The sequence below is a fragment of the Taeniopygia guttata genome, chromosome 2 (genome assembly GCF_048771995.1).
Source record: "Taeniopygia guttata chromosome 2, bTaeGut7.mat, whole genome shotgun sequence".
Taxonomy (NCBI): Eukaryota; Metazoa; Chordata; class Aves; order Passeriformes; family Estrildidae; genus Taeniopygia; species Taeniopygia guttata.
The window spans coordinates 387,917-408,593 of NC_133026.1; the positions used below are offsets into that span (position 1 = coordinate 387,917).

Genomic DNA, 20,677 nt, shown 5'->3' on the forward strand with positions numbered 1-20,677 from the left:
AAATGTGGAAGTGCCACTTGAGGATATAGTTTAGTGGTGAACACGGTGGTGGTGCTGGTTGATGGTTGGACTTGGATGACCTTAGAGGGCTTTTCCAGCCTTAAGGTTCTGTGATTTCGTACAGTTGCACTCACATGACCACAGCAGTGCCAGAAGATGTGGAGTGAGGAGTGGCTACGAACACTAAAGGTGCCTCTGCCACCATGGAAGTTTACAGCCAAACTCTTCCAGGCACAGGGATGAGCTGGGCAGGTGAGTCACCACCAGGCAGGTTCTCCAGCTCAGGCAGGCACTCAAATGCTCCTGCCGCCCTGGGCCAGGCACAGGCTCCCGGTGAGAAGCAGAGAGGCCCCAGCCCCGTGGCTGCCAGAGCCCAGGACACCACCCTGCCCAGCTCCTCTGGTGCCAGCGGAGCCAGAGCACGGCAGGAGCAGGGAGCACTGACCAACGGCTCCCAGGGCACGCCCGGCCGCTCTCACCAGTGCTTATCTGCCACCCTGAGAGCAGCCACAGACCCCGAGAGCACGTTCACAGAGGTGACAGCACAGAGAGCAGGGGCTGGGCGCAGCCCTGCCTGCTCCTGCATCTCCACAGCACAGAGAGCAGGGGCTGGGCTGCAGCCCTGCCTGCTCCTGCATCTCCTGCATCTCCACAGCACAGAGAGCACGGGCTGCAGCCCTGTCCCATCCTGCATCACCTGCATCTCCACAGCACAGAGAGCACGGGCTGGGCTGCAGCCCTGCCCCATCCTGCATCACCTGCATCTCCACAGCACAGAGAGCAGGGGCTGGGCTGCAGCCCTGCCTGCTCCTGCATCTCCACAGCACAGAGAGCACGGGCTGCAGCCCTTCCCACCCCTGTATCACCTGCATCTCCACAGCACAGAGAGCACGGGCTGGGCTGCAGCCCTGCCTGCTCCTGCATCTCCACAGCACAGAGAGCAGGGGCTGGGCTGCAGCCCTGTCCCATCCTGCATCACCTGCATCTCCACAGCACAGAGAGCACGGGCTGGGCTGCAGCCCTGCCCGCTCCTGCCCCTGCACCTGCATCTCCACAGCACAGAGAGCAGGGGCTGCAGCCCTGCACCTGCATCCCCTCGCTGGGCAGGGGCTGCACCAATGCCATGCCCATGTCATGGGCCAGGGGAACAGCCCAGCCTCTGCCTGAGCCCTCCCTGCCGCTCAGCTCTGGCCAGGACAGTCACGGAACCACAGAATCCCAGAATGGTTTGGGTTGGAAGGGACCTTCAAGCTCATCCAGCTCCACTCCCTGCCATGGACAGAGACATCTTCCACTACCCCAGGATGCTCCAAGCTCCATCCAGCCTGGCCTTGGACACCTCCAGGGATCCAGAGGCAGCTTCTCTGGGCAACCAGTGCCAAGACCTCAACACTCTCACAGGGAAGAATGCTTTCCCAGTATTCCCTCTAACCCTGCCCTCTGTCCATGGGAAGCCATCGGCCTTTGTCCTGTCACTCCAGGCTCTTGTCCCAGGAGAGAGCCTCTCTCCCGCTTTCCTGGAGCCCCTTCAGGCACTAGGAGGGGCTCCAATGTCTCCAGAACCTTCTCTTCTCCAGGCTGAACACCCCCATCTCTCCCAGCCTGGCTCCAGAGGGGTTTCAGCCCTCAGAGCATCTCCATGGCCTCCTCTGGACTCACTCCAGGGCCATGTCCAGGCTTTTTTGGGGGTCTCTGACACAGACACAGCACTCTAGGTGGGAGAACCACTGAAGGTCTCACAGAAGGAACTCGAGAGCCCAGCTCTGGGCAGGCAGCTCAGGCTTCAGTGCCAGGTTGGCCATGGCTCCTCTGCCAATGAGCAGCTCCAAGGCCGCCCAGCAGCAAGGGTGCCATACCACGCCAAAGACAAACACTCCAATGCCATTTAGCTCTAAAACTTGGACAGAGGCTGCACTTACACTTTGTCTGCACACAGTACAAACCCTGACCTGCATCTCACCAAAACCTTGCTGCTCTGCCGTGTTCTTGAGCTCACCTGGAGCTTCAAACCAGCCACAGAACTGACAATCCTGAGGAACACAGCCCCTGAGAGGCAGCAAACTGGAGCCAAACAAGGTGTGTAAGCACTGTGGGAGCCTCTGTTCCAGGGTTTTTGGGAGGATGTGGGAACACAGTCGGCACTGTGCTGGCACTGCCCAGTGCCAGGTGCAGGGGACAAGTCCTGCCAGGAGGCACCGTCAGTGCCCCTCTGCAAGAACTGCTCAGTCACAGCTTCCTCCTGGCCTCCAGCACTGGGAGGGAGTTTTGGGGAGAAACTGAGGGAGGGAAAACTGCTGAACGTATCTTAAGTACATCATATTATTCAAAGACCTTGGAGAAAGTATCCTGAATGCTTGGGAAACAAGCAGGGAGAGCAGCGAGACCCTCAACTCCTGTGGAGAGACAGAGGACGCAGAGTTGTTTGAAAATGGGAAGGAAGTGAAGCTTGGCAACATTTCTTGCTGGGGTCAGTGTTGGGCCCCTCATGACAAGAAAGACCTGGAGGGGCTGGCGTGTGTCCAGGGAAAGGAACTGAGCTGGGAAGGGGCTGGAGCCCCAGGAGGGAGCTGGGACGGGGCTCAGCCTGGAGAAAAGGAGGCTCAGGGGGCCCTTCTGGCTCTGCACAGCTCCTGACAGGAGGGGACAGCCGGGGGGTCGGGCTCTGCTCCAGGGAACAGGGACAGGAGCAGAGGGAATGGCCTCAGGCTGGGCCAGGGGAGGTCAGGGTGAGTAGAGGGAAAGGTAGAGGGAAAATTCCTTCCTGGAAAGGGCTGTCCAGCCCTGGCACAGGTTGTCCACAGCAGGGGTGGAGTCCCCATTCCCTGCAGGAATTTAAAAACTGTGTGGATGTTGCACCAGGGGACAGAGTCAGTGATGGCCTTGGCAGTGCAGGGGAAGCAGCTCAAAGATCTCCAACGGCTTTCCCAACCCAAATGATTCTGTCACTCTAAACTAGGACTCCAAAAGGCCTCCAGGCTTTTAGAAGAGCTGCTTTGGCCAGATCAAATCCTGAAGCAACAGAGATCCCCAGAGGTCATGCAAAACCTGGGGAAAGGGCTGTGCCACTTGAGGAAGAACTAAAAGCTTTAGGATGGTTTAGCTGGCATCATGACTTTGCAGCCTTGCAGAACCCCAACATCAGGCAGCAACACCCAAAGAGCTGTGAGGATGATTTTTAAATGCATTTCACAGGTAAACTAACAAATGAATATTTGAGGTTTGGTTTGATTCTCACTTAACTGCAGGTACTAGGCAATGTGGCAGGATGGTGCTGGAATGTTTTGCAAGAAGAATTTTGTTCCTTTGTTTCTTGGACTAATATTGAAAAAGGTTAATCTTGCAAAAGCTGAAGGGAGAAAGAATTGAAGGACACATGCCAGGAGCCTGTAAGGATGGGGCACGAGGGACAGGGGCAGCCCCCTGAGAGTCCACAGAGACCACACCCCACAGGGAGCTGGTGAACCTGCAATGGTGTGACCTGGGGAAACCCACCCTGTGCTGACAGACCTGGGGAGCCTCATCCCCTCAGTTTGGCAGAACAGAGCCGAGTGCCATCCTCCAGCACTGCTGCAGGGCAGGCACAGCTCAGCAGGCAGGAGGAGTGCCAGTGCAGAGTTCAGGGAGGCTCTGAAGGAGCAGTGACACCTCCCGCGCCGGGACGGCTGCTCTGGGGGTGAGCACCAGGGCCTGTACCTGAACCACACCTGGGACCTGCACCTGCTCCTGCTGCACCAGCCTGAGCTGCAGCACCAGACAGGCATCACAGCTCTGCCAGGGCCAGCAGGGAGGCCCAGCGGCTCCAGTGGTGCCTTCTCACCTTCGCATCCAAGCGCTCTCCCTGATCAACAACCTCTGCCTCACCCTCAGAGCGTGAGCTGCCCAGAAACATCAGTCCTTCCCTGGCACGGCGGCTGCCCCAGCTCCCCTCTTCCTTCTGAGGCTGAAGCTTCTGTGTGTTTCCTCCTAGCCACACGAAAATGCAGGGCTTTCCTGAGGATCTGGGGAAGCAGGGGTATCCCAGGCACAAGCCACAAGTACTCACCACCTTCAGTTCAGGCACCGAGCGACTCAGGGTCCATTCCTGGCTGTTCACAAATGAATCTGCAGACAGAGGGAAGAAATCATCAGGTTACCCTCAAGATCCCAGCAAGGACCTAGGTACACCCTCCCTGCTCCCTCCAGACAGATATCTGGTTCTTCCCACCCTTCCAGAGCCACAGAGCTGCAGGAGGACCCAACACGCAGCCGCAGCCCCACACGGGGAGGAGCGGCCGAGCCCAGGGCGGCAGCAATGGCAGCACAGCGGCCGGGCACCGCTGGCTGGAGCCCTTCCTTCAGCCCTGCAGCAGCACAAAAACCCCTTCAGCATCCCCTGTCCCGAGGCACAGAGGACAAGGGCAGCACTAGGGAGCAGACACCTTTTGAGGAGCACGGGCTGCACAAGACCCCAGAGCTGAGGGCACCTGGGGCATGTGCCAGCTCCCCGAGCCCTGCCCAGCACGCCGGAGCTGCCGGCAGGGTATCAGCCACCTTCTGACTGAACACAAACACAGTTATTATTGCACATCATGGCACTGGCAGCATGCTGCGATGGGCTTACAGAGGCTGTGGCAATCCAGCACGCCCAGAGGAAACACACCCACCCTGCCACACAGCATCTGGAGCAGGAGCAGGAGCCTGCAGGACACCTTGAGGACCAGAGACAGCCAGCAGCCCCTCCTGACAAACCTTAGTCCCTCACTCGCCTTGGTGAGGTCAGACCTTCCATCCAACACCAGCTCCAGGGCAGGGCCCACAGGAGCAGCACCTCCTGCATGTTTATCACATACAAACAGAAAGGATTTTTGGAGACCTGAAATCTGTGGGAGCTCTGCACCTTCAGGAGCCTCCAATAAACCTGTCAAATCTGTGGCCACAGACTGCTGCAGGAATGGGAATCTCAGATGGCTCAGAAGGGAAGCAGCAAATCCACCAGACCCAAAAGCAGGCAGCGATCAAACACAGTGACCTGGGCACTGCTCCAGTGTCACCCGAGGCCACAGGGAGGGAGGGTGGCTCCAGATCTGTCCCAGCAGCCCCAGCCCCACAACCACAACTCCTAGTGCCTGCTCCAGCAGTACCCAAACCACCCTCCCAGGGAACAATTCCCAATTCCCAGTCTCCCACCCATCCCTGCCCTCTGGCAGAGGGAGCCATTCCCTGTGTCCTGTCCCTCCATCCCTTGTTCCCAGTCCCTCTCCAGCTCTCCTGGAGCCCCTCCAGGCCCTGCCAGGGGCTCTGAGCTCTCCCTGGAGCTTCTCCTCTCCGGGTGAGCATTCCCAGCTCTCCCAGCCTGGCTCCAGAGCAGAGGGACTCCAGCCCTGGGAGCATCTGTCTTGTGTTGGAGGCAGCACTGGGCCCGACCAGCGCCTGCCCTCACCCAGCTCCTGTTCCAGCCCTCGTGACTCCTTAGGGGAGGCTGCACACACAACAGCACCAGCTCTTCCTCCATCTCCAGGCTAAAGCTTCATCCCACCTCTCTGACCTCACTGGGCAGCCCACAGCCATGGGGAAGAGCCCGCTCCTGCTCCCACTGCCAGTGGGCTGGCTAAGCTGCCCGGAGAGCACGAGGCACAAACCATGGCCTGGCACTGTGCCCTTGTCCCTGTTTTGTGCAGCCACCAGCGCCCACAACACTCATCCATCATGTTCAAGAAAGGTGTGAGCGTGGTGCTCCTACCTGGAGTTTACCTTCCATAGCTGACTTAGGAGCACTCCTTCTCCAGGAGTTACAGACAAGCACTCCCCAAGTCTGCTGCAGGAACAGCAGGTTATTTATAGCCCTCCTGAGGAATCATTTCTCTGTGGTGCCTTTCACCTGCCCTTTCCTTTTTTTAGGCAGAAGTAATGTTTTTATTAGAACAATTCATCAGTCAGGAGGAAAATGATACATTTTTGAGCCCTTTCCAAAAGGTAACAGCAACAGCACACTTGTATTTCCAGCTGGAAATACTGGGTCTAAAAAAGCTGTCTCCTGCACTTGGGATTTCTGCCCTGCTGAGCCTCTTTGGCAGGTAATGTGACAGATAAAGCACCATCCAGGCCTTCTCTGTCCCCAGCATTCCCTGATGGGAGCAGGCAGCACACACTTGTGATGTTTCACTACACACAGCAGGTTTTTGGCAGGTCCTGAGTGGAGCACAAGGTGCACACACTTGGTGATTGGCCTTGAGAAGGAGGAGAGGCAGGGAGAGCCCTGGAGAGGGCTGGCTGGGCTCTCCCTGGATCTGCTCAGGGATGATCAGGACAAGCTGTGCCATCAGTGCCAGCTGCCTCCTGCACCAACCGTCCCAACAGATCCTTGCTTGGTTTTTAACCCAGGTTCAAGAGTTTGCAGCACTTTGATTTTTGACCTGCTGAGAAGGCCCCTGAGTAACCCTTACCACAAATAAAGGCTGACAGGGCAAGGCCCACAGGACTGTGCTCAGCCCCAGGACACAGCCCGCTCCTCAGTCCCGCTGGCCCAGCTCTCCCGAGCTCCGGGCGTGCCGTGTGCCCGCTCCGGCACGGCCAGGCCTGCCCAGTGACCCGGCGGTCCCGCTGACCCGCCCGGCACTGATGGCAGGCTGCTTCGCCAGCCGGACGGGCTGGGGCAGCACCAGAGCCCCGCAGGCAGGCCAGCGGAGCACCTTCCTTCCCCACGGCGCCCAGGCCCTGGTGCCAGCTCCTCCAGCAGAGACATGGCCTGGCACTGACCCCACTGAGTACTGAGCTCATGCAGCACTGGACAGCTTCACTGCACAGCTTCCCTGCTGGACTGGCTGCATCACCTGCAATCCCAGATGAAAACACACCTGCTCACTCTTCCTGCGTCTTCTCTTTGGCATTCAACCACAGAGAGGGGACCAGGCTATCTGCGCTGCACTCCAACACCTTCCCCAGGTGCACCTGACCTCCAAAACTGAAGCAGTGGGCTCAGGGAGCCACTGTCATACCAAGAGCTTCAGCACAGCCCAACAGCATCCTCTGCTCCACTACACAACCATACAAGAGATCAGTCCAGACTGGCCTGGGAAAAGGAAATTCAGGACAAGTCTGTTACTCCCCAGAAGCTTCTGCTGATGGAGGTTTCCTGGCACAGGCAGCTCTACTACAGAAAGTAAAATTTGGGAAGTGGGGTGGGCAGAGCCCCTGCCATGCAGAACAGCAGACTGGGACATAAAGGAGGTAGTCTGCATCTGATGTCCCTTCGTCAGCTGGTCATCCTGGACATCTTCAGGACCTACAGAGCAGACCCCAGCTGTAGGACAGCAGGATCAGCACCCTCCATCACAGAGCTCGGACACCATGGCTCCCTGTGCCCCGAGGACAGCTTGGAGGGGGTTCAGCCACACACCCACAGCTCCCAGCACCCACATGCCGCAGGGAGGCTGTCCGGAGAAAGGGGCTGGCTGGCCAAATTCACCTCCTCACTCCATCCTGGTCCACAGGATGATGCTCAGCAGGTTCATCTACCCTGTGTTCCAGAATGCCAGTGCCAGACACATCTGGTCTCCCCACACAGCAACTAATAATTAACCAACTCATTATCCAAGCCATGGTGGAACTCCCTTGGACACTGCAACCCTGGACACTAAACCCAGCCTTGAAACCAGGTCAGAGGCTGCACAAACACAGCAGAGGCCACACAAACCAAGGCCACTTGTGGCCACCACTGCGGCCACACAAACAGACCCACCTGACCACACACAGATCAAAGGGAGGCAGAGGCAGCGTGCCGGGGCACAGCTACCCTTCCTGGGCACAGCCACCCCGCCCAGGCCAGGCTGATAAAGCCTCCACCCCGGCAATGCTGGAAGGAGGGGGATTTCTCCAGGTCAAGGACCAGCACAGGCACAGCCAGCGTTACAGTCAGCACTGAGCCAGCACAGGTACCCGCTGCAGGACACGACCTTGGCAAGGATGCTCTCAGCAGAGCTATAAACACTCTACAGCAACAAAAGGAGCCAATGCTGTGTCGCTCTGGAGAAGGGCACACTTAGGAACTGTTACCTTTGCTTCACCAGCATGCCACGGGTGGCAGCAGCTGGTGCCACTGTGCTCTGAGGTCTGGAACATCCAGAAACCTCTCAGCAGCTGCCAGTCTCCAGCCCCCATCCAAACACTGTCACAGACCCAGACCAAACCCTGCTGTGATGGTGGGACAGGGTCTGCAGGAAGGGAAAACCCAGCAGAGAGTGAGATGGAAAGACAGGTAGCTCAACCTCCCATCACAGCACTCCCTGGGGATCTACTTCAGCAGCCAGACCCTGTTCCCAATACCTGAGCTCAGCTCCAGCTGCGCAGCCCCACCAGCGCTGGCAGGTGAACACTGAAGGCACAGGGTTCCCTCTCCCTAAGGCTGCAGTCAGACACAGCTGCACCCCACTGACCTCATCCTATGAACTGAGCCCTCCAGAGCACTGTCCCAACAGCCCTGACACCTTCCAGAACGCTCAAGCTTCTCCAAAGTGCAGACACCAGACTGGCCTCAGCATCCGAGGCATCTCTAACCCCACCATGGCATCTCTGCCTCTCAGCAACACTCCCAGCTCAACCAAGGCAAGTATCAACACGAGGTGATATTTATCATGACCTACGCAACCCACTATGCAAACTTCACCCAATCCATGAGAAAACAGCCCCTCTTCTCTCAGAAGCCTTCCCTCGCATGCCCTGCACATCAGTACTCCACACACGGGATTTAAGGGAGGTACCTTGAAGAACATCAAAAAGCAGGGCACCTCTCTGGGAGACGGGACATGGCTGTGATCACAGAATCACGGAATATCCCAAGCTGGAAGAGACCCACGAGGATCATTAAGTCTCATCCCTGGCCCTGCACAGACACTCCAACGATCCCACCCTGTGCCTGAGAGTGTTGCCCAAATGCTTCCTGAGCTCTGGCAGCCTCGGGGCTGTGACCATTCCCTAGGGAGCCTGTTCAGTGCCCAGCCACCCTCTGGGGGAAGAACTCTTTCCTGATATCCAACCTAAACCTCCCTGACACAGCTTCGTGCTGTTCCCTCAGATGAGGAATGCTTCCTGAGCCATCAGAGATGCTGTGCCCATCACACAGTCCCTTCATGCACAGGGACAACTCCAATTCCAAAACAGTTCAGTCTTCCCAAGACCATACCTATTAGAGAGCCTCTCTGGAATGGCACCAGCCAACACCTGGATACCTAGAAATGCTCTGAACCACTGACCACGATCACCCGGGTCAGTCCGAGCTGGCTGGACTCTGTGTTGACCTTGCTCTCTAGTCCCAAGGGCTGTTGCCCTCCCTTGCCCATTACACAAGGATCAGCTCTTTACGCCTTTTTTGGGTAACAAGCCCTGAAATCCCCCATCACCTCTCTGTGTGCTCAATCCCAGCTGAACCCCTCCAGGGCTGGGAGCAGCACTTGGAGGGACCCCCTGGCTCTTGTGGGTCTATCTGGATGCAGATCGTGGTGCAGGGTGGGTATCACAGAGTGCCGTAAACAAACCACTCCAGGTTCTGGAAACAGAGAGTGCTGGCTTGGCTCTCTGCCGTGACTCCTACATCCAGCTTCTCCAAGTGCTGATAACCACAGCTGCGGCTGCACCCCCCAGGAGGGCAAGTTGGGGCTGCACCAGCAGCTTTCTCAGGGCAAGGTGGGCAGTGCCCACAAAGAGCATCAAAGTCTGTGGGACGTCAAGCAGGTGTTTGAACACCATCGGCTTGCATGACTGAACAGGAATGGGGCAGAGACCCCCTGAGCAGCTCCGTGGTAGCAGCACTGAGGCTGAGCCCCTCCAGCCCTGGCTCAGAGACCCACAGCTCCCACCGGAGGAAGCCACGGACCAACGTTCTGAGCAGAGAGACAATGGGGGGCACAAGAGAGGACAAGCAGCAGTTGCTTTGCTGTGCAGACTTCACCACTGCCTTTTCACACCTCACCATCCTCAGGAGGACACAGGGTTGGTGGGTACAGGGACTGTGCAGGCAGCAAGCAGGTAATGAATGGTGTTGTCAGCGTGACCAAACCTGGTGTGAGCTCTGCAGCACCAGGGGCTCCTGCCAGGAGCCACAGTGCCAGCAGAAGACTGGAGAGGTCAATCCCTGAGATTCTGCCTCCAGCACGAGCCACAGCAGCAAACACTAATCCCTGCAACAAGCAGTGGTCCTGCATGAGCTGGCTGGTCACCACTGCCCAAGCAGGGACCCCCAGCCACCCACACCACCCCCCACAGAAGCCTCAGCAGGGTCTCCCAAAGACGGATCCAAAGGGAGCTCCTACCTGTCTCACGGAGGAGCCAGGTGAGAGGCAAGGACGCCAACTGAGCGCTCAGCCTCGGTGCTCTGTGGGAATGCGGCCGCCAGGCCGGGCGCTGCTGGCGCAGCTCCCGCTGGAAGCGGCAAGCAGGAACAGGCCCCCGCTGCAGGGGCTGGGCCCGGCCCTCCCTGCCTGCATACACCCACATTCCCCAGCCATGAGCGCAGCCTCCCCTCTCCTGGGAACCTCCGCCACCCAGCCGGCAGCGGCACACAGCCCGGGCCGCCCTGCCAGCGTCGCAGCCCCCGGAGCGCGGCAGCATCCCGGCGCCTTGCCTCGCCGCACGGGCAGCCCCGCATCCCTCCGAGCTCCAGAACCTTCCCCCGGAGCACAGCGAGCCCAAGGGACAGAGGAGACGAGAGGATGGAGCCCCCTGAGCTCCCTGGGCAGCTGCAGAGCTGCTCCTGTGCTGATCTCTGTGGCCCAGCACTCATGGGGAATGTCCAGGCACGATGCTGCCCTGGACAGGAGCTGCCTCAGGAGCAAGCAGGTTCCTCGGGAGCATGTGGGTTCCCTAGAGAACCTGCCAGCCCTAAGACATCCCTCTGGCACACAAGCCAAGCAGAGAACTGCCTCCACAGCACCCAGATCCAGAGCAGAGCCCTGGAACCCAGCGAGGCCCCCCGGAAGCGGGCGGCAGGGCTTGGCCCAGCCCCCAGCTCCAAGCGTTCCATGCCTTAAAAAGCTGTGGATGCTGCTGCGGATGCTGCTGTCGCCTCCCGGCCCTGCCAGGCCACAGGGCTGGCCTGCAGCTCCTTCCACAGGGCCCAGAAGGGGACAGGGCACACAGGCACAACCAGCACAACCCCAGCTGAGGCCCCACAAAGCCCTGGCGCCAGAGAACTCCCACCAACACCAGAGTCGAACACCCAAGAGCTGCTCCAGCTGCCGGTGCCCGTTGGATGCCCAGCCCCGTGGGGACCTGTCCCATCACCGGTAATACCACGCCTGCTCTCTGCAGGCTGCCCCACACCCGGTGAGGGTCCCTGTGCTCCCAAACACGTGCTCTCTGCTCAGCCCCAGTGCAGGACCTTAGCAGGGGCGGCCGGGGCTGAGCATCCCCCGGAAGAGGGCTGGCACCAGGGAGCCGCTCACAAGGCAGGGTGCAGGGACACTTCTGCACTCTCCAACCCCTTGTGCTGTTCCACACCTCTGCTCTGGCAACCTCCCGAACAGCCCCACTTGCCTGAGAGCCCGAGAGCACTCCTCTCCCCATTCCTCCAATGTTGTGGGGATGCACAGGACAGCTCAGCCCACCCTGCCCGTGCTGGGACACCACCAGGGCAGGAGGGACATGTGACACACGTGCTTGGCTCCCAGGTGTGTGGCCAGCAAGGGACCCAGACGCACATCCTCCTAAGCAGCCACACCATGGCTGCTCCAGCACCACTGACGATGGCAGTGCCCAGGGCACTGTATGACATGACCCTGTGAACACACACCTCACTGCAGACCGGTGCAAACCCTGCAGAGCACCGGGACAGAACCAGGTGCCAGCGCGCAGCCCAGACCCTCAGCTGGGACAGGCCACAGCCACCCATCCTTGCAGGCCCCGCTGGCACAGGGAGCTCTCGCCAGCCCAGCACTGCTCCTGTGCTTACTTACCCAGAGCCCGCAGAGGACCCCCACCCAGGAGGACAGGCTCAACGCTGCCATGGGGATCCTTGGGGCACACGCTGCCGGTGCTGCCGCGCTCTCGCCTTCGGAAGCGGCTCGTTAGGAGCTTCCAGAGTCCCCCCGTCTGCACGGGGTCGGTGTGCAGCCGGCCCCCGACCCTGGTCAGCTCCGGGTAGAGCAGGTCCCGCTTGCTGGGGCAGGTGTGCAGGGAGCTGGCATCACCCTCGCTCTTGGTGCGGAGGCGCGTGGGGCGCAGGAGCCCCCCAGACTCGGAGCGCCGCAGCTCGTGGCCCCGGCGCAGGCGGAAACTGAAGCTTTTCCGCAGGGAGCTGAAGTTCTTCCTGGGGCCGGAGCCGCTCCAGCCGCTGCCCCCGAAGAGGTTCCAGCGGCGGCTGCCCCACAGGGAGCCCCCCCGGAGGAAGCCGGGGCTGTCCGCGGAGTGCGGCGGCCGGGCGGTGGGCAGGAAGGTCATGCTGCTGGGGCGCGGGCGCTGCGCCTCCTCGGGGCCGTCGCCCTCGGGCTCGGGGCTGTGCCTGCGGGGCGAGCGCAGCCGGAGCAGCTCCAGGAGGCGGCCGCGGGCGCGGGCGGGGGGCGGCGGCGGCAGCAGCGCCCCGGGCAGCCCGTTCCCCGCCGCGCAGAAGCTCTTGGGCCGCCGGCGCTGGTGCTGCGCGGCGCCGAGCGCGGCCTGGACGGCGGGGACGCCCTGCAAGTCCAGCGACTCGCAGACGCTGACGGCGCGGCGGGGGCTCGGCCGCGGGGCGCCCCGGCCCGGCCCGGCCCAGCGCCAGCCCTCGGCCATGGTCAGCGGCGGGCCGGCCCCATGGCCCCACGCCCGCCGCTCTCCGCCGCCGGCGCGGGGCTGCCGCGACGCGCCCGCATGTCCGGGCCGTGCTCCGCGCCGCCAGCGCGGGGCTGGGCCGGCCCGCCCCGGAACGGGCCGGGGCCGCGATGGGGATGGGGCGGAGGCCGGGGCCGCCCCGCCCGCCGCGCCCTCCGCGGGCACCGACGGCAACGAGTCCGGGGGACGGGCACCGGCGGCGGCGCCGTCCCGGAGCGGCGCGGGGCTGCGGCCCCGGGGCAGAGCGGCGCCGGTCCCTGTTACTGCTCGGCCGCGCTCAGTGCCCGCGGCGGAGCCCGCACCGGGGAGCGGCGGCGCTGCCCGGCCGCCCGGACCCCGCAGTGGCGCTCACCGGGACCAGAACCGGCCCGGACCCCGTCGGGGCGACGCCAAGCGCCGGGACCGGAACCTGCCCGGGCCCCGCCGGGGCGTTCACCGGGACCAGAACCAGCCCGGACCCTGCCAGGTACCGACCGCCGGGGCAGGGCCGGCAATGGGAGCCTCGGTGCGGCGCGGTGCCGGCCGTGTCCGCCAGGAGGCGCTGCGCCCCCGCTCGCCGCTGCTGCCCGTGACACCGGCAGCGGCACCGGGACCGCGCGGGACCGGCTCCGGGAGCGGCACCGGGACCGCGCGGGACCGGCTCCGGGAGCGACACCGGGACCGGCTCCGGCAGCGGCACCGGCACCGCGCGGGACCGGCTCCGGCAGCGGCACCGGGACCGGCTCCGGGAGCGGCACCGGGACCGCGCGGGACCGGCTCCGGCAGCGGCACCGGGACCCCGGCACCGGGACACCCGCACACGCACCCTTTCGGCGGCCCCGGCTCGACCCGGCGCTTGCGGCACCCCCGCTGCCCGCGGTCCCGCCGCACGTCCTCCAGCCCAGCCCGGAGCTGCCGCTCTCCTGCCAAGAGCCCCGCTCTGCGCGCCAGAGCCCGGCCCGGCCCTGCACCAGTCCAGCTGCCTTCTGCCTTCTCCCCTTTCCCACAGCTGTGATGGGCAGCGAACCTCCAGCAGCTGCCCTGTGCTCGGGGACACGTGAAAACCATCAGTATGGAGCCCGGGGGCCGGGCCAGCCCTGAGCACAGACCCCCGGGAGCACTGACTTCCAGAGCCCCCCGAGCCCGAAGCAGAGGGCACGAGTTGAAGTGTGACCACCTCAGACAGAGCTTCATTCCTGTCTCGTTCCAGGGCAGTCACTTCCTCTGACCAAATCCACCATCACTAAGCACTGACCCTCCTCCTCGGCCACTGGAGTCCTGACTGTGGTACCTCCTCCACCTCTTCCCCAGCACCCCTCATTGCTGCCTGCAGTCCCTGTCTCCAGCATCACCCCAGGGTGCTCTTCCTCCTCCTCCTCCTCCTCCTCCTCCTCCTTCTCTTCCTCCTCCTCCTTTTTCCTCCACACCTTTTCCCTCTCCTTGGCTTTCCTCCTTCACATTACAAGTATGATCTGTGCTCCCTCTGGGGAGGAAAAAATAAAGATGCCTGACTCCCCCTTAAACTATTTTACCTTACTGAAAGCCCTGTCTGCTGAGCCAGGCCAGGTCTTCTCCTGCTTCTCCAGGCCTCTTCAGGGAACACCTTAACATCAAGCACCTCCCTTTCCCCCTCCTTACAGGAGTCTTTGACTCGGCTGCCTTGACTTCTTGGACTGTGCCTTCTCTTTGAACACTCATCCTCTTCCACAGCAGGCCTCATCCTTACTTCTCCAGTTTTCTGGATGCACCCAGGCCTTGGACACAGCCAAACCCCACCTAGAGCTCTTCCCCTCCCTACTGCAGAGCCAGCATCTCGGCCAACCCCCTTCCTTCTCCCTTCTCCCTCCTCTCCCAAGCCCACAGATCCCACCATCCACCTCCCCTCCCATCCCTGTCAGTACCACGGATCCCATCATGGCATGCAGGAGCAGAGGTCCCACCCAGAGCCTCTCCTGGGGCTTCACGTCCTGTTCTTCCCCCGGGTGTTGGCAGCAGCCCTATGCCCTCCCCAGTACCCGCTGGGGAGCTGTAGCTCACGGCGCCTCTCTCCAGCCACAGCCGTGTCCTGAGGGCAGACAGTGCACACATCCCCCGCCCTCCCTCCCAAGGAAACGGGCACCTGTGCCCGGGACTGAGCAGAAGGCGCCTGCCAGCCTGCCAGAGCTGCAGCTCTGCCATCTGTGCCAAGGTCACAGGAACACCGAACTGCCAGACTGGCTCCGACCCGCGCGCAGCATCTGCCATCCCGTCTCCCGAGCAGCCGCACTGCAGCGACAATGAGGAATTCTGCAGGAAGCAACCACAAGGGAATGTCTTCCAAAGTGCTGAGCACCAGACAGGGCTGGCTGCGGGGACCAGGCTGTCAGAGCCAGCCTGCCAGGGGTACCTCAGGCACAGGTACCTGCCTCTGGCCATGCAACCAGGTCAGGACCCTCACAAGCTCCTGTCCACCATGCCTGGCACAGCTCTGTGCTCCCGGGGGTCAAAGTTCTTCCTGTGGGGAGACTGGACCGTCTATACCCATCTCTTTCCAAACCCTGGGTTTAACACATACTGCAACAATGCCAGATGGTTCCCCTTCCACATGAGTCTCAGCTTTTTAAAGTATTCTGGCAGGTTCTGGCTGTGAGGTGTTGCTGAATCACAAACTGTCTGCTGGAGAGACGATGCACCTTGTGCTGCCCGCTGAGGCAGGACTGGACATGCTGGGTCCCCCTGACAGGGTCTGTCTGATCCATCCCTACGACCTCCCCAAGACCCCTCCAGCACCATGACCTCCTCAAGTCCCCTCGTGCCTGTGACCTCCTTCCTGCTCCAGCTCTTCCTCCTCCTGTGATCCCACCCAAATTCTGATTAAACCTACTGGAAAACATGGGAAGTTCCCCTTAGCTGATGACATCCCTTCCCTGTCCTACCAGAGATCATATTTTTAAAGCTATTTGTGTTTTTTAAGAATTCCCAGTTCTCTGCAGTTTGTCTCCACCTTTCTTAAACACAGTCAGACCCTGTGCACAACACTCAATTGGAACCTCCAGCAGCCTAAGAAGAAATACAGGTACAACACCTGTCCTACTACATCCCAGTAGGACACTGGCCTATACCACAGTAACAGTGTAACACCGTTCTTATCTAACTAGGCTGTTATGTGGCAAAGGTTTCCAAATGCTGTGTGCACCGATATGTACATTGACATGATCCCCTTGACATTATTCTGAAAGACGTCTAAAATAGGCTAAAATGGAGCCTTAGATTCAAGTCCTGGGGTTGAGGGCTGCAGGGCACCTGCACAGGTTGGGAATCTGTACCCCAGGGCAGGTTCAAACCCCGTCAGTCTCAGCAACACACGGGCTCCAGCTACCTCAGCCCTCCACTGATGGAGAAACTGCTCTGAGAACAAGACCAGAAAACACCAGGTTTGAGAGCCACAGCAGAAACTCCCTACATGCCTTTAATGTGTCTCTTCTCTGGCAGTTCACACCATAACCATACTGGGCTGGACTGGAGCTGTGTCTGTGTCGAATGCAGATGACAGGTGACAGCTCACCTGTTCACTGGTGACTTGGCCAGTCCCCAGGGCTATGCAGGGCTGCGGAAGAATCTCCGAGAGCTGGGAAGTGACAGGCCTTTGGCAATCTGACCCAGAGCAGGTGCCTGAGGACAGAAGCATGTTGGTCCCTTACCAGGCCTTCTTTGAGTCACATGCATGGTACAAACATTACGGCCATGAACATCTGGCTGAAATTAATATAATCCATGAGAGGCTAAACAACAGCTGCATGGGAAGAGTCCGAGAGCCAGGGAACATTCCAGTGCTGGTTGGCCCTGGTGTGACATTCAGGGTGGAGCCCCGAAAAGGAAAGGAAGTCTAAAGTGGTCAAATGTTCTACTGTGCTCCCCAGACCCCATGACACTGGTGTCACTGCTCTCCCTGACCCACCAGCACTGTGCTCCCCCAGACACAAACAGTACTGCTGTTCCAGAGACCTGCAGATAGGGCGATTCTGTTGTCAGGGGGAAAGCCCAGCTGGGAGGATGGGACACCTGCACTCGCCATCCCTCCTGGGCTCAAAAGCACTGTCACTCTGCAGAGGGGCCTGAGTCCGGGGGGCCCACAGCACCACACATCCAGCAGGGATAAGGAACCAGCACTGCCTCGGCAGCCAGGGGAGGGATGAGGCTCCCAGCATGGACCCAGCAGCTCCCAGGGCCTGCACAGAGGGCAGCTACAGCAGCAGAGCAGGAGCACGTGAAGAGCCCAGCCAGCTCCGGGCCCTGCGTGCCACCAGGGCTGCGAGTGCCAACAGCCAGCCCTGCACAGACGTGCTGCCGCGGGACTGCAGGCACAGACCAGGCTCCACACCACTGCCAGGGACAAAGCCAGACAGGGGCAGGACAGGTGACAGCACCGCACCTGTGCCAGGCTGCAGGGCACCCAGACAGGGAGCAGGACAGGTGACAACACCGCACCTGTGCCAGGCTGCAGGGCACCCAGACAGGGGGCAGGACAGGTGACAACACCGCACCTGTGCCAGGCTGCAGGGCACCAGGGCCCCGGCACATGCTGTCCAGCTGGAGCAGCGGAGCAGGAGGGCTCTGTGCAGTGCCAGGGATGGCAGCCGAGCTCACCCGCAGCTGCAGGAGGACCCCGAGCGCTGTGTCAGGACCGTGCTGGAGCTACCAGGCTCTGCAAACCAGCTCCAGCCAGCTCAGCCATGCACCAGGAATACTGATGAGGCTCTGGCAAACCGGAGCGTCTGGGGGCGCGGGCTCGGTGGCCCGGCCCTGGGGTGCAGCGCTGCAGCCCCACGTCACAGCCCACGCCGCCAGCGTCAGCGGCACCGTCACTCGGAGGCGGCGGCGGGGGCCAGCCCTGCCTCCTGGCCTCGGGGGGGCCAGCGTGGAGCCAGAGCCGTCCTCGGCCCAAACAGGAGGAGGGAGAAGGAAACAGAGACAGCCCCTGACCCAGTGCAGAGAGACACGCTCATGCCGAGTCCTGCCACAGGCTCAGCATCCACCACAGCACCACTGCACACTACACAGCTCCATGGTAACCTTTTCTGGTCACCCCGAGCACCCCGACAACCCCTTCCGGTCACCCAAAGCACCCTGGGCCCAAGAGACAAATGTCCTCCTGCTCTCCAGTGACAAACCCACCCACCCCACAGCCCCACACATCGCCAGGGTCTCAGGACGGAGAGATGAGGCTCCGCTCCAGGTCTGAGCTTTGCCACAGACCCTCGGTGCCAGCTGGACCCTCACGTCCTGCCCTGGCCCGTGCCTGTGCCCGTGCCCACTCTGCAGCAGAGCCCTGCGGTTGACACTCGACAGGCTGACTGACTTTCCGAAGCTCTTACCCAGAGATGTGCCTCAAAGCAGGTTGTTCCCTCCAGTTTCCATGGAGAGGAGGAACAGGCCCAGCCAGCAGAGAGTTAACACCAGCTGGGAAGTAAGTAACAGTCACAGGAGAGCCCGACTCCAGCACCAGCTCCCTCCCTCCTCCCACACTGCACACCCCCAGCTCAGGTCCTGCCGCAAACTCGAGCTGCTGATGAGGAAATTGCCACCTTCTCCCCCCGTGCAGCACTGAGGCAAACGCCTCCCTCCCACACACCTGAGGTCAGGCTCAGGTCACACAAAGAGGGCACGGCCACGCTCCTGTCCTCCAAGGACAGCCGCCAAACTGCTGCCAGCCTTTCGAGGAGGGCATCCTGCCATGGGCCCTGTGGAAGGGGCCATGCTGCAGATCCTGCACTCACAATGATGCAAGTCAGATGCAGGGAAGGCAGATGGAGGGATAACAGATGCAAGGATGATGCTTCCTAAGCTGGCCCAGACCCTAGTGCCTCAGGGAAGCCCCAGAAGATAATGCTTTGAGATGTTACCTACAGGGTGTAATACTAGATCAAGGCAGCAGCCATCACTTCTGCTCCTTAAGCTCCCTCCGGGCACTTCTGCATGCAGAGCTGTCCATACCGGTATCCTGACTAAATCTGCAGGTAGGCCGGTACCTGCACTGCAGGGCACGAGCAGCCCTGCCACGCTGCCAGCCATGCACCGGGCTGGCCCCAGGCACCAGGCTGTTTCCAGCTACAGAGCTGTTCCCATGGAACAGGGCTGTCTCCAGGCACCAGGATGTTCCCAATTCCCAAGCTCCCTACTGGTGATGCAGGTATGAGCAGCATCAGCATGATTAGGCCAGACATTGTGAAATCTCCTTGGGATTTTGAAATCCAAAGACAAAAGGCTAAGTGAAAATTTGATTAGAGGACTAAAGAAGACCTCCTCAGGTCCTCAAGTCTCGCTTTAAAATCTCTCCCATAACCATCACTTAAACAGCAAAAATCCTCCAGTTTATTCCAAAAGCAGCAAAACAAAAGAAGCTATGGCACAAAAAATAGCAACAGAGTGAAACTGAGAACTGAATGGTGAGCAATGGGACTCGGAGGACATGAAAACCCATGTGAAGGTGAGCAGGAGAACAGGGCAGGAGAAGGACAAAGCTGGAAAATCCCTCCTGCCTTGACAGAAAGGCAGGGACTCCGCAGCAGCCTGCAAAGGATGGTCACAGAGCTGTCCTTCAGCTGGACCATGGAGCTCCCTCACTGCGGTGACACTGCAGTGCCCAGTGGACACAGGACATTCCTGCCCGCCCCAGCAGAGCTCCCACCCAGCCCAGCAGCAGATGGAGCCTGGCTGTCCGAGCCAGGCTGTGCTGCCTGGACACAGCCCCTGCCCCACGGCCTTCCGCCTCTGCACATGGGCACCGCAGGCACCAACAACACAAGAATTTTGGGAAGAGCCGACCATAGCAGAAGGTAGTACTGGAGGGTCATCGAGATCCACAGAAAGGGGAGCAGCCCAGAATCCCAAAGGGATGCTCCAGCAGTGCTTCCCAAAGCTCTCCAAGACCGTTCCTCCCTCCCTGGGAAACATGCAGGACAATTAAAGCCACGGAAAGATCCCATCCTTTTGCCCTGTTCCCAAAGGCACCCGCTCAGGAACAACAGAGCAGGCAAAGGAAGTATTTTCAAAACACAAGCTAAAAAGCTACTGAGGCTGACAACAACACAGGATGCTCACGTGGGCCTGAGCACCCCAACAAACACCGTGGTACTGCTGCTCCCACCTCGTCATCCTCTGAGGCAAGCATGGTGACTAACAGCATCTGCACACACTGGCAGAGATTGTTTTGCAGCAAACAACAGAGCCAGCTGTGAGAACAGTGTTAGTAATACCCCTGCATCCCACCTGGAGCAGGGGGACTGCACTGCTCCAGCCCCCACGGTGGACAGGTCCCAGACCCACGTGGAACTTCGACACTCACAAGCAATGGACTTAGAGAAGGAAATATCAGCCTTGGGATGTTAAAGAAGCAGATGTCACCTGGCATGTGGAACTCACCTTCACAACAAACACTCACGTAAGACTGTCCATTTCAATGAAGCCACTCATACCTCAGGTGCTGCCCCCAGGTCCTGGAGAAAGCCAGAGGCAGCCCCAGCCTGAGGGATGCTGAGCCAAAGACCCTGCTCCAGGCTGACCAAGGGTTTGATGGCTCCTGCACCTGCTCTCACTTTGGCATGAGGCTCCCAGCTCTGACCCCTGGAGCAGCCCCTGCTGGAAGCAGCCTCCCCACTCCAGTCATCTCCACCAGTGCCCACCTTTACAGACCCCCGTGGCCCAAAGAGCCTATCTGTGTCCAACTCAGGCATTTCGGGCTCCTCCCCAAGGCCTCTGCACAGAGGCCAACCACCAACCACAGACAGCAGAAAAACCCAGAAACTGAAAGCCACAAGCCACAGCCGGAAGGTGGGACGGAAGGTGCAGCTCTTGCACCTGGTTCTCTGTTCCCACCATCCCCTGAGGCTTCCCTGCTGCAGCCACAGACACCTCAGCCTGCAGGCTCATCCTCCCGAATGGGAGT

The 20,677-nt window shown here is 60.4% G+C and overlaps 1 protein-coding gene across 3 annotated transcripts in view; it reads right to left on the reverse strand.

The window, feature by feature from the left end:
• AGAP3 (ArfGAP with GTPase domain, ankyrin repeat and PH domain 3) overlaps positions 1-20,677 on the reverse strand; it is a 109,880-nt gene that overhangs the window by 65,326 nt on the left and 23,877 nt on the right. For 2 of the 3 annotated variants that reach the window (XM_030264081.4, XM_030264084.4), the window contains exon 2: positions 4,043-4,101. In XM_030264081.4, coding sequence (XP_030119941.1) covers positions 4,043-4,101 — 59 coding nt within the window. Of the gene's footprint in view, positions 1-4,042; positions 4,102-11,924; positions 12,751-20,677 lie in introns of those variants that run through there. The other variant, XM_030264080.4, reaches the window with a different exon arrangement.